The sequence below is a fragment of the Lottia gigantea genome, assembly GCF_000327385.1.
Source record: "Lottia gigantea unplaced genomic scaffold LOTGIsca_113, whole genome shotgun sequence".
NCBI lineage: Eukaryota > Metazoa > Mollusca > Gastropoda > Lottiidae > Lottia > Lottia gigantea.
In genome coordinates, this window is record NW_008707077.1 from 499,175 (window position 1) to 513,079 (window position 13,905).

General features: G+C 34.2%; 2 protein-coding genes across 2 annotated transcripts; both read right to left on the minus strand.

Annotated features, from left to right (window-relative positions):
* Positions 1-1,881: 1,881 nt before the first annotated feature.
* On the minus strand, positions 1,882-2,580 carry LOTGIDRAFT_171353 (hypothetical protein; the record flags this gene model as incomplete). The annotated part of the gene is made up of 3 exons (XM_009047540.1): positions 1,882-2,219; positions 2,400-2,440; positions 2,495-2,580. 3 exons carry the CDS (start codon positions 2,578-2,580, stop codon positions 1,882-1,884), a joined length of 465 nt encoding a protein of 154 aa, XP_009045788.1.
* Positions 2,581-7,969: 5,389 nt separating this feature from the next.
* On the minus strand, positions 7,970-13,422 carry LOTGIDRAFT_52363 (hypothetical protein; the record flags this gene model as incomplete). The annotated part of the gene is made up of 3 exons (XM_009047541.1): positions 7,970-9,946; positions 10,415-10,507; positions 13,324-13,422. Coding segments are annotated over 3 exons (2,169 nt in total), but the record flags the coding sequence as incomplete, so codon positions are not given.
* Positions 13,423-13,905: the final 483 nt, after the last annotated feature.

Consider the following 13,905-nt stretch of genomic DNA (forward strand, 5'->3'; position numbering starts at 1 on the left):
TGTCTATGGACAAGACAGTAAAAAAAGACAGTCGAGATGGTACTTTATGTTTGTTTGAACTATTCTAGAATGACGGATGATTAAACTCATATTCCTACAGGCGTACCATAAAATTATGTAGAAATTGATGATATTCAGAGTTGATTGATAAGATTAATATGATAAAATAAACAATTTATTTTATTCCTAAAATGATCAATGTGTCTTTTTAATTCCTCAAATCAATATACATCCATCTCTATAGTACGACCAATTTTTAAATTCAGTCCATCCATCATTTCCTATAATTTGTCCAGGGCATCAAGAACTCACTCATAACAAGATGTATTCCATACCAAGATAACTAGAAATGGTTATCCATTATGTTGGAAATTGAAAGTCTACAAACGTTCATAAATCAGCAGCTGTTGGCAATTCTTTTCATATTTTCCAGTTGATAAAGTGTCTGAGCACATCAAGATGGACTAAAGTTGTGTTACTATCTTGTTGACTTACTACCTGCCCTTACGTATCCAGCATTGAGCTATAAGTTTTACATTACTATATCTACCATTGATTTACCAACTGCCTTTCAATATCCAGGATTGTTCTGTAAGGTGCTTTCCTACAAGATGGTACAACACTTTACTGTGCTCTGCGCTTTGCTGCACACCAGTAATAACGTCAACAAGCTGGTACAAGGCCATATTATGATGGCAGTCATAAAACTGATCTAAACGCAGACATACAAATCAAAGTAAGAGTTTTTGCTTGTATTGTTCATTCACCTGCAGCATTAGGCTAGGTGTTCTTTTAGCTTGCGAGGCATGAACCATACGCCCACTAACAGCTATCAGAAATGAAACTGTTCATCCGATTTTTACCAATTTCGAAATTGACTGAGATCCCATCAAAACATGTATACCAAGATTGGATAAAACTGTAGCTTGTAAACCAAATTTGACGCGTTTTTACTAATTCAATGACAATAAGGTCCTAGACACTATCCAGGGTCTAACTTTGCTTTTCCTCCGGTCCACCCTCCCTATCATTCCCATCCTCACTGGAATCATTTCAACTCCGTTCCTCAGTTTAATAGGCACCAGAATTCTCAACAAAATTGGAATCACTCTAGAAACAACCATTACACTCAGCAAAATTGGAATCACTCTGGAAATTACCATTACTCTCAGCATAATAGGAATCTCTCTAGACATCAGCAATATCCATCAAATCCTCAACATCGAGTTAGCCAGAATGCTGAATCACCAATAATACGAATGTTTTATCAGGTCTTGCAAGCTCTTCATCACCTATCGGTTATCAAAACTCAGCTTGAAGGTCGTCCATCTAAAAACTTTTATCATAAAATCAAGGAGCTAAACCACTTCATAAAACCAGCTATGAGAAACGACGCAATTTCTAGAATAATCAACACTATCAACCATTCATGGGCTAAAGATATTCTCACCTCTTTAAAAGACCATTATGAATCCATGCTGATCCAGAAAATCAATGGCATAAAATCTCGCTCTTTTTCCGATTCTCGCATTAAAGAATTTTCTGCTAAGGCTATCAACTGGGCCAAAACCATCTACAGACATAAACTGTCCGACGAATCTTTGAAAAAATATTCCGACATCATACGTAACATAGGTATTCCTGACGATTCCATGGAAGTCACAGAAACCATTGCAGCCGCTACTACAAACCGTTACAGTATCCCAAATAATGTCAGCCAAACTCCCACTCGCAAACGTCGCCCTTCAGCCTCTTCTCCAGACGCAGTCCAAGGTACACCAAGAAAGACTTCAAAGATTTCACCAACCACTAAACCTGTCCCACTTATGTCCCTAACACTGCCTTCTTCTTCCATGCCCTCTTCCAGTTTCTCTTCTTCCATCATCGTACTACCAATTTCTCAGTAACCCCATCATTTGCCTTTGCCTCCAATCCACAAACTAGTGTAACTACTCCTTCTACCAGTTCGTCTGTAACACCCTTCACCTGTTCATCGTCTACGACCTCTATAAGTTCTTCAACTATACCCTCTACTACTTCGTCTACCATTACCCCTAGTTGTTCATGTACTACCACCCCTACTAGTTCGTCTGCTATAATCTCTACTACCACAACCTCCGTTATTCTATCAACTAAACCCACCACAAGTTCATCCACCCTTCCCTCTAATAGTTCTTCCTCAAAATCTATCTCTAAGTCTCCCAATCTGGCTATTCCATCTTCGAGTATTTCCCAACAATCTTCTTCTCAGCCAAGTTCATCTCCTTCAACCTCTTCACCATCTCCTTCTCGACAATCAACTTCGCAGAATTCTAAATCTTCCCGACGCAAGATCGATTATGATCCTAAGCAACTACCAAGTCGTCATGCCAACCAAAATAAAGAATCATGGTCATTACCTGCTGTTACCAAATCAAATTTGATATTGGGATCATCTAATCTGAACAGAATCGACAAATCCAAAATAAACTCAAACACTCAAGTTGAATCATACCCAGGAGCCAAAATAGACCATATCATCCAAATTCTTAAAAAACACCAACAGCAACCAGCATCGAATAGCATTGATCCTGACAACATTATTTTTCATGTGGGCCTCAACAATAGAGGTGAAGCGGCAGATATTATCTTCAAAAAAATGACCAATCTTGTTTCTTTAGCTTCTTTCCTAATTACCGTATCTTCATCACCCATATACCCACTGCTCATACTTTTCAACTGAAGAATAAAGTCGACAGTAAAAATTTAGAGAAATTCAATGCTTTGATAATCAACAGTCCTCCACCAAATACAACCATTATTCCAGCAGCAGATACTATCATTAAAATCAGAGAAGACGACATTCAATGACTGCCAAAGCCATCTACGACCATTGGATGAACTTCGTCACAGATTCCACAGCACCTTTAAACTAGGAGCGGGGGGGTCCCAATGTTTGTCTTCAGCTTGGAAAAACAGTTGTTAATTTAAGCTCTAGAGTTCTCTCTCCAAGTAAACAAAAAGTTTTAGATAAAGGGCTTAAATTTATACCTACCAAGAAACCTTTGTCACACACTCCACTAATTGAAGCCACAAAGAGATTCCAGAGAAATTTAAGGTTAAACTATTTCTACAGAAACACGCCTTCTCGTGGTCCGATCACCAAGTTTGTTGAAAAATCGAAATTCACACCCGTGGATAGTTGTATAAACAAAAGCATTTTGGATACCTTTCAGGAAATGAATGATGAAATATCTCGTTTGCCTATAGTAAACGAGAAAGACAACCTTTCGCACGCGGAACGTACTGCTTTGAATGCTCTAAAACATGACAAGAATATTGTTATCAAGAAAAGCGACAAGGGCAGTTGTTGTGTGATCTTAAATAGGCAGGATTATGTTAAAGAAGCCGAATCTCAACTAAGCAATCCTGAACATTACACTCGTTTGCAGGATCCGATCTACAAAGAAACTTCTAAATTAATAACAAATATTTTGAAAAATTTACTTCAGAAAGACTACATTAAGCAAAAACAATTTGATTATTTAAAGCCAGAAAAAGAACCACGTCAGAGACATCTTTATACCCTCCCAAAAATACACAAAAATCCTGAAACTGAGTGGTTCTCTCCAAATAAAATCCCAAAAGGTCGCCCAATTATTTCCGATTGTGGAAGCGAATCGTACAGGGTATCAGAATACATTGATCACTTTTTACTGCCTCTTGCCTCAAAACATCCTACCTATATCAAAGACACCAACGAATTTGTGGAAAAGGTAAAGAAAATCGTGATCCCAGAAAATGCCCTTTTTAGTCTCTTTAGACGTTCAAAGCATGTATACTAAAATTGACAATGATTCTGGATTACGCGCTGTAAAGCAGGCATTCGAGCGAAAGCCCGATCCTGATAGACCAGATAAAGAAATTCTTGAACTTTTGGAAATTTGTTTAAAACATAATGACTTTACTTTTAATGAAAATATTTATCTTCAGGCTTCAGGAACTGCCATGGGGAAACGCTTTGCGCCCTCTTATGCAAACATATTCATGGCAGAATGGGAAAGAGAAGTTTCACTCCTCTGTCCCAAACTACCAATTTTTTATGTAAGATTTCTTGATGATATTTTCTTAATTTGGACTCATACAATAGATGAATTTTGGGAATATTTTGATACTCTCAATAGCCACCACCCTTCTGTAAAATTAACTTCTAATATTAGCGACAAACAGATTGATTTTCTAGACACCACAGTTTTTAAAGATACCAATTTTCATGAAACCAATCAATTAGATATTAAAGTTTTTTTTAAGCCCACTGATACTCACCAACTTTTATTCAAATCATCTTTTCATCCTAAACATACCTTTTCTGGCATTATAAAGTCGCAGATCTTGAGATTTCACCGAATTTGTACGCGCAAGAAGGACTTCGAGGAGGCTTGTTCAATTGTTTTCCAAAAATTGCGCGAACGTGGATATTCTAGAAGGTTCTTGAGAGGTATTAAAAGCTCAACAGTTGCTGAAATCTCTGCTAAAAATAATTCGATTCTTTTGCCAATACCAAATTCTTATCCTTGTAACAACCCTTGCTGTCAAACCTGTCCCTTCATTTTACCAACAAATTCTTTCCGAAATAGACGCACAGATTCCATATTTCAAGTAAATGAAAAACTCAACTGCAACAGCAAAAATATTATTTATCTCATTTCTTGCACAAAATGTAACGAACAATACGTTGGGGAGACAAAAAAATCGTTAAGGGTCCGTTTCAATCATCATAAGTCTGACATCAACTTAAAAAAAATTAATAAAACCGTTTCAAAACACTTCAATCAACCCGATCACCAATTAACAGACCTGAAAATTATTCCCATTGAACAGATATACGAAGAACCGGGCATTGATACAAAGAAAATTCGACTCATTCGCGAAAATTATTGGATAAACAAATTACAAACCATGCATCCTTTGGGAATGAAAATCCAAGTTGATTTCCAAATTATACCTTTTGTTATTCAATACAACACAGCTGGTCAAGTTCCCCGAATAATTATCCGTCTTTACAAAGAATTGCAGGAAAAATTTCCAACAGTCTTTACAAATGATTTAGTTATCGCCTATACCCATAATAAAAATCTAAATGATATCTTAGTCCGTGGTAGATTACCCCCCATCCCCCTTCCATAGGTTTAGTACATTTCCTTTAATTAATATTTCTTATTTATGATAACTTGCAATTGAAGAGTTTCCTCGCAAAAATATCATACATGTATACTATTTTCACTTAATAAATTATATATATTTTTTTATATGAAATACGCATTTTCCTTTTCATTTAATATAGGACAATTCCTCAGTTTCACCAGTGAAAATGTTTATTATGATTTCCATGGTTATTAATGTTCCTGTTGGAACCAGTATTCTTCTTATATATTTCAGATTCGGAAGATAATGGATTTGCATTTCAAATATTCTATATCATTCTTTTAAACTAACTTCACAAACATTGCTCTATCACTAGAGGTTACGCCTACATGCCTGTGCCTGTGCTTTCGTAATATTGCTTAACCGCAATATTACAACCTTAAATTCCCAAAACCGTTTATCCAATGTTACCAATGTCGACCTCGAATGAGATTTCATCAATGTTTGCATGCATACCTAGTTTCATCAAGATCAGTTTGAAACTGTAGTCTCTATCAAGCCTACAAGCCAAAATTTACACGTTTTCACTCAATCAAGTGCAATAACTCCGAAATCTTTCATCCGATTGTTATCAATTTTAATCTTGGCTGACATCTTATCAATATATACATGCATACAAAGTTTCATCAAGATCGGATAAAAACTGTAGACTATCGTGCCTACAAGCCAAATTTGACACGTTTTTACTTTGTAAAGGGCAATAACTCTGAAACCGTTTGTCCGATTTTTACCAATTTGGAACTCGACTGAGCTACCATCAATATATACATGCTTACCAAGTTTCATCAAGATTGGATAAAAACTGTAGTCTCCATTGTGCCTACAAGAAATGTGAATGGATGGACGAACGCGACGGCAATACACGTCCACATTTCAGGGTTAGCAGCTAACACTCCAAATATAATCTTTTCAGGCAACAACCCAAAAACAAATAGAAATACAGGTAAAATTCGTGGGACAATATCGGGCACACCAGCCTGCCCCCAAACCAACATGCCTTCGCTCCCCGTACGCCTATGCCCAGACCATCTAAGGTATTGCTCTCAACCATAGTTTCCATTATGCCAGGTGTATGTCAAGACAATAAACACAATATTTTTCATAATTTTATACATAAAATATATTACATAACATTCTGTTTTAAAACAGGAATCCATGGAGTTGGGCAAAATTTAAAAAACAACAACACAGGTATAAAAACTTGCATCCTAAACCAACTAGCACATTTCTTTATATCACATAATTATTTCTTCATAGTTCTATCACTCTGGTAATTTTCTGTATTTTGTTGGGGAATAACAGGGAATTTGACAAAATATACATATACTAGCTATAATATCTTAAAATTGTAAGACACAAGTAACATTGTTTCTTAATTTTACAAAATGTTTAATTTCGAGACACAAACAATTTGACTAGGTTAAGCACTGAGCAATTCAATTTAACCAAATTCTATTCTAGCAAAATTCAAAATTTAAAAAGTATTTAAGTTATATGATTGTTATAAAATTAACAAAATTAAAAACTTAATGAGTTCTTCATTAATTTGGTATTGAAATTTATTGGTGTGAATACATCATTAGTCTATATCTAAATATTATTATCCAAACCACCATTAAATTAGAATTTCATTATCATTTGATTAGTATGGTATATGAATATTGTTTTCTTATATATGGTTATATAAAATGGTTTGTAAATAACTTAAACAATAGTAAATTTATACATCTGTAAGGGTTCCAATTTAAAAATTATTAACAATTTTCATTTAAAACTCAATGGTTTCACCCTTTCCAAATATCAATCTTACCAATTGTTAAAAACTCAAACCCTTTACTTTGATTTTGTACATTCATTTACACAAGTCAAGGGAAATAACTTCAATTTCTCTCCACAAAACATTCACAAATAAAATCCACTATTATGCTACATATATTGAATTTCTATTTCAAAAAGCATAAGCAATCTATGAGAAATAGTTTGTTTCATTTATTGAAATCTTCAAAGTCACTGAAACAGCCTTTTCACACAAGCAATATCACATAGCTAGACTACACATTTCATCAAAGTAAATGAAACATTCCATTTCTCAAAATATCTGCTCAATTCTGTCATATTTTGACTAAACCCTGAATATTTAAAATGCATATAAGGTATCTAATATCATAAAGTTGTGTCTAATAAGTTAAAATTTATATATACAAGTTTTCATCATGTCAACATCTTATGGTTATGTTCAAATGTGACTAGTTTTTGTCACAATGGTACACAATGACCAATCAGAACAGATCAGCTTTCTCTCTTATTTGGAATTCTCTCTTGAACATGAAACACATTCCACTACAATTGTGGTTTAAGTCGAAAGAACAAACTCTATTGTTTATAAATTGTGAAAACTAGACGCATATAAATATATATATATATTAAAAATTCATCAATCGAAAGTACAAAAAAATTGATGAATTTTCCATTTGCCATTTAAATTCAAGAAACCTATACATTATTTTCCCTCAGATCTTTCTAAAATAGTTCAATGCTCAGAAATTGGATAAAGGTCAACACCATCCACGATGTAAGGAATAACATGTCAGAAATTTACTGAATTTTGAGTTGCATTATTTTGTTTAGTTTGTGGAGTAGTCGTCAGTACTATATCTTAAAAGATGAACCGATCATTTCAATAATCACGTTTTTGATATGACCTTCGTCCTTGACCCTGATCATCATAATTATTGTTCATTTTTGGTTGGTTATTTTTTGGCCTAGTAGGACGACGCATATTTCTTCTTTCCCGGTCAAACTCTAAATCTTCCAAACGTTGGGTCAGAACTAATTTTTGTTGAATTGCCATACGTAACAAAGAATTGAGGGTCTTTTTCTCTTCTTCTGCTGCTGTGAGTTGACGTTGCTGTTCATCCAACTGTGTGACATATTCATCACACCGTTGTGCAAACATTGCTCTCAAGGAAGCAAAAGTTGCTGCATCTTCTTTCAGAGCTTTAAGTTCATTTCTGAGTTTCATCATAGTTTCTGTTACGATGACCTTTTCATTTTCGTACTTTTGCTTCAAGTTGGCAAGTGCAACCTCAGCAGTGGATTTGTTAGCCTTTAGAACACTTCTTAATGTTGCAATCTGTTCTCTCTTTGTGGATAGCATGGCTTTTAATTTGACCACCTGTTCCTGAACTTCCTTAAGGTCATCATCACCATCACCATCAACATTTTGACGAGTGACATCCATCAAGTGATCCACAGCTTCACGGAGGTATTTCACTTGATCGTTTATTGTCTGTGAAAGAATATAACATGAACTATTGGGATCATCCTTCTTCATAATATTTTGAAGAGAAGTCAGTAAATCACTGGATTCCTTATCTGGGGAACGAGATGGTGATCCACGAGCCTTTTCACCGGCTTCGCCATTTGATATTGAAGTATCATTGTTTTTGTCACCACGAATGTCTCTTGACAGAGCAGCAGCTTTGGCATGGTCTAGAACAACACGGTTAGGAGTGGAACCACTCATTTCACAAATCAAATGATACACAAGTGAAAGATTGTCTGATGTATTCACCAACTCTTCTTGTGTGGCTCCTAAAGTATTTGCTTCATCACTTTGACTCTCTCTGCCATTTGTGTTTGAATTTTGAAGACACGAAAGTTGTGTTTTGAGGTCTGTGATTTCCTTCTCGAAAGTAGAGCAAACTGATTCATTTTCAAGAAGCTTTTTCTTCAGAATGAGCAGAGCTTTCTTTTCTGGATCCTCTTCCTGTTCAATTTCAAGAGATAATTTGTCGTTATTCACTTGTTTCTCTGCAGAAAGGTCCAAAGCAGCCATATTGCTGATTTCTTCACGAATCTTTTCAGATCTTTTGTTCAACTTAACCAACTCCTTTTGAGCATCTTCCAGTTTTCTTTGAGTCTCATGAAGAGCAGATTGATGTTTGGTACGCTCATGTTCACTTTGTTCAAGTAGCTTCTCCAATTTCTGAACTTCTGTGACTTGAATCTCACTAAGAATATCACCAACAGCTCCAGGACGTGGTTTTGATTTTGGACTGGAGAAATCAGCTTCAATCTGTTTCAAAGCAGGTTGAGATTCATCATCCTCAAAATCATTATTGCCAAGACTATCAGAAAATTTCAACCCATCTGACAAGCCACCAAGATGAGCCAGATTGCTGATATTGAACATGGACTCTTGAGCCATGCGCTGATCCAATTCTTTCTTCAGTGCATGTTTCTGATCCCGCTCAGCTTGAAGTGAGTTCAAAGCTTCCTCAAGATTTTTTTCAATGATTCGTTTCAGGTTTCCCAATTCACCAATTTGACTGTTTAGATCATCAGCTGTCTCTTGCATACGTTTATTTTCATGTTTCATAGCCTCAAACTCCACCTGGGCTTGCTTCAGTTGAGAAACTTGTTTCTGAAGGACAATATTTTCATCTTCCAACTCGGCATAATCAGATAGATTGCGATTTTCTCTTACTTTGTACTCCCGAATATCATGCTTTAATTGTTGCTTGGCTGTTTCCAAATTTTCAATCTGAAGCTGCATCTCGGAGATGGCAGTCCTATATCGATCATTTTCTAATCGCGTGTGACCAAAACTTTGATTAAGATTCTTCAGCTCAATTTCAAGATCTGATATGTTGGAACGAAGTCCTTCTTCCCTGGTGGCTGTTTCTTGCAAAAATTCTTCTTCATCGTGAATTCCACTTTCATGATGTTTCTTAAATGTGATGTGATGCTGATTTAAAGCCTGAAATAGAAAAATATTTATATGAATATTAATAACCCAAATATTGAAGCTTATAGTTGTACTAATAGGCTATTATTTCTCTTAGAGGGTAATAGTCAACATATTCAAAAGTCAAATGTTCACAAAATTCTTTACAATAAAAAATTTTCTAAGCATATAACAAATGCCCCAAATGAAATGAAATGGAGTTTATGTCTTATATTTTTGTGTGTAATGTGCAATGGAAAACTTTTGCGAGGACAGCAGCACTTCAAGCTATAGAAATAACTTAAAAAGACACTTTCTGTGGCACATGGGCCCAGTTTATTTCCAGGCAGCACATCTACATGCTTTTCTAAACAAATGTTTCAAGAGATACATCGAAGGTAATAGACCATACATTCCATTTTCACATCATATTAAATGAAAATAAAAGAGTGACCATCTGCATCAATATATCTAACAAACAACTTTGGCACCAATTCTCACCTTCTCAGCAGTGTCTAGTTGTATTTTCATTCTTTCAAACTGTGATTCTAATTCATCATAATGTTGTTCTACTTGTTGCTTTTCTTCTAAAACCTGAAATAGAGACATAATTGTTTTATTAAATCTTGTTAGAAGTGAACTTATAGATCAGATATAGAAATTTGAAACTTGCCAGAAGAAGAAAACATACAACATTACACAAGCTTTGTTATAGTTTTTGATATGATAAACAACACAAATCATGTTTAATCATTCATTGATAAATACAACATACAATTCAAAAACCCAAATTGCTCCTCAAAGATCTCATCAGATTCTTACCAACAAATTACTATTTTTGATTTGGATTTATAAGTCTTATAACTGTATATTTCTAACCCCAAACGACCCTAAACTGACTGTTATCTAACCCAATGTTTCTATCTCAATTTCTTTAACTGATGTTGTGTATAGAGTGTAAACCAGCACATAGGTGTGTGTAAGCATGGTAGGATGAGGGGATAAAAGCAAAAACATATCTCTATCAACAATCCTTTGAGCAATAAAATATTTTGACTAATAAGTTAGTAATTGAAATTTCTTTACGCATATACAGTTGAACTAGTCAACAGCTGTTTGTTGTGGAATGTATTAATTGGCCAACATACTTGATCTAAAACAAATATCCAATAATACATGAAGTTAGTCAAGTCAATCAATCACCTGGGTGTAAAGACATATCAAAACTAAAAAATTAATAGGTTATTTAGTGTTAGAGTGGAATAAGAGATAATACAGAGTAAAAACTATGCATGCCTAAGTAGTGTCTTTTAAATAACAAATAAATACTCTGGTACTTCACTATGTTCCTTAGCAATGCCTAAAAGATCTGATATCTGTTTTATCTTATGCTTTATGTCTTGATTTTTGCCTTTCTGCAATAATTATAGGGAAGCACTCAGAGCATCAAGACAGTAAAAGACGGTCATTATTTGATTTGTATGTTTCAGTCAAATATAACAATCATTATAAATTTTCAGCCAAAATTGTAAAAAATATGCATGTTACCTTTAAGTGAGAGGCAAGTGATTTAAATGCAAATTTAACTAATTGTTACCTAGTAAATTACTCATGAATCATAATAATGTAATTAATATTTCAGGTTGAAATTGCTACGCATACACTACAGTCTACTACTATACATATGGCCTACATTGAAAACATATTGTAAATCAACTAAAGCGTTAAAGGGATTGTAAAAATATGCTTTTTTACTAAGGTCTTTCCGATTAGTGACTTGGTTTCAGTGGAATTGCAGGAATCACAAATATCTGATTGAAAATTGGAATGGTGCAAATTTAGGCTATCAGTCTTACAAATACAAATAAAAAATTCACAAAACTTCTTTCCAATCACATAAACATGTTTTCAATATTCATATTATAGAACTCAATTGTTTATGTTATGATAGAAGCTTATCATTGACTGTTGTCCAAGACCATTCCCTTTAAATTCAGTCCAATGATGTTAATCTTTATCAAATATATAAAACATAATCATAGAAATGTTGTCAATTGTGTAATTCAACAAACAATGGCTGCATAATAAAGACAGCCAATCCCTTGCCATTATAAAAATCAGTGTAGGCCTACTGTCCAAATCAGGTGAATTGAAAATAGTTTTAACGCCCACACTTACTCTGCAATGGCATACATTGTATACATAACATACCATGTCATTATTCAATAGAGATAAAGAAATTTATCATCTTTATTCTTGATCAGTACAATGGCCATTTCTTTTATTATAATGGAGACAAAACAATAAAACATTCATTGTCAACCAAATAAAGAATATGTACAACAATGAAACATTTATGGACTACCAAATAAAGAGAATACATTATGCATCCCACAGTTGCATAATTTTCTCACATTTCATAGTTCAAGTTACATGTTTTAACTGACTATTCTGTTCATTGATCTTAATCTAACCCAGTCCTAGCTTTAATCATCAATGAAATAAGATTCAGAACAAGAAATACAAGTTTTAGAAATTAGAAAATCAAGATATAGGAAGACATATTTGGGTCTGTAGATACATGATGATAATTAAACAGGTTCTAACCCTGTCACTCCTTACTTTAATTTCTTTAAAAAGAAAATGTCAACCTACTTCAATGCCTGTCCAACATTTTTAAGACAACACATGTGCATACATTGATGTATAGAATATAACAGGTTTTTTTAAACAGTCAAAAAAAAAAAATATGAGTTCTATGAAATAGAAATATGAAATACTTTTGGTCACTAGATATTCCTGGTACAGATAAACACAACATATTGACTTTAAATAAATTCCTTTATACTGTAATACCCAGAAGATCAATTCTTATACCCTAACACTGATACTTCTTGATGATTCTTCTCTGGAATCAGAGGACAGCTGCTACATAGCAATTGACAATGTGTAAAACTGCATTATTGACATTTACACATATTCAAGTAAAGGAATGCAACCACAAAAATACTTTAAACAAATTATATTGCTATCTCTATAACACTGAATAAACTAAGCTTTTTTGATTGATGTAGAACACAAAGAACTATAATTCTACAAAATATATCTAATGAACCAGATAAAATAATTTATGATTCTTTAATGTTTGTTGTACAATAGACCATGAATTCAATAGACCTTTAAACCTGACTCATAGAATGACAATGTGAGGTATGCATACAATCAATGCAATTTACTGTCAATGAACTTGATCCCCAAAATGTGAATAATCCTAATGGAAATAAGATCTAGTGAACAACATGAACACCTAAAGAATAACAGTTAAAATCGTTAATATACTTTATAAGGTTTTCAGATGTAAATATACACTTTAAGATACAATGTTGCACGTTGTAATCTATATACCATACCTGTAATCCATATTCAGCAGCTTGGACTTTCACTTCAGTCATCTCTCTTAATTCTTCCTTCAAGCTTTCAATTTCCTGCCTCATGGCTTCGTTTTCAGCCATTAAATCGGCCATTCTGTCTTTTAATGTTCCAAAGCTTCTTTCAGGTAGTTTGTGATGAGTTCCACCCCGTTTTGCTCACATTTAGTTACAGTGGTTTGTCACGATTTGTCATCCATTTTCTAATATGGCTGAATCAAGCGAGAGTCGGCGAGTTCAATTGAGCGTGTTCGATACCAACACCCGAACATAACTCGTGTTGGGTTGGAATAGCTGATCGGTTTCAACTTCCTATATTTTCAATTTAACTGGCCAAAATTATGAAACTTGAGAAGGAAAAAACGTGATGGTCATGCGTTTATTCTAAAGATTCCACTCAGCAATCTAGTTAGAGCCTTCTTTTTTTAACCACGCTCCCTTAGAAATTTAAGGTTGCGGAAATGTTGGAGATTATGATTCCAGTCCGAGTGTGGATCTAGTATATTATACCTGACATTATTCCATTCTCTTATAGCTATTTTGAATGTTGTCGACTGGTCTACT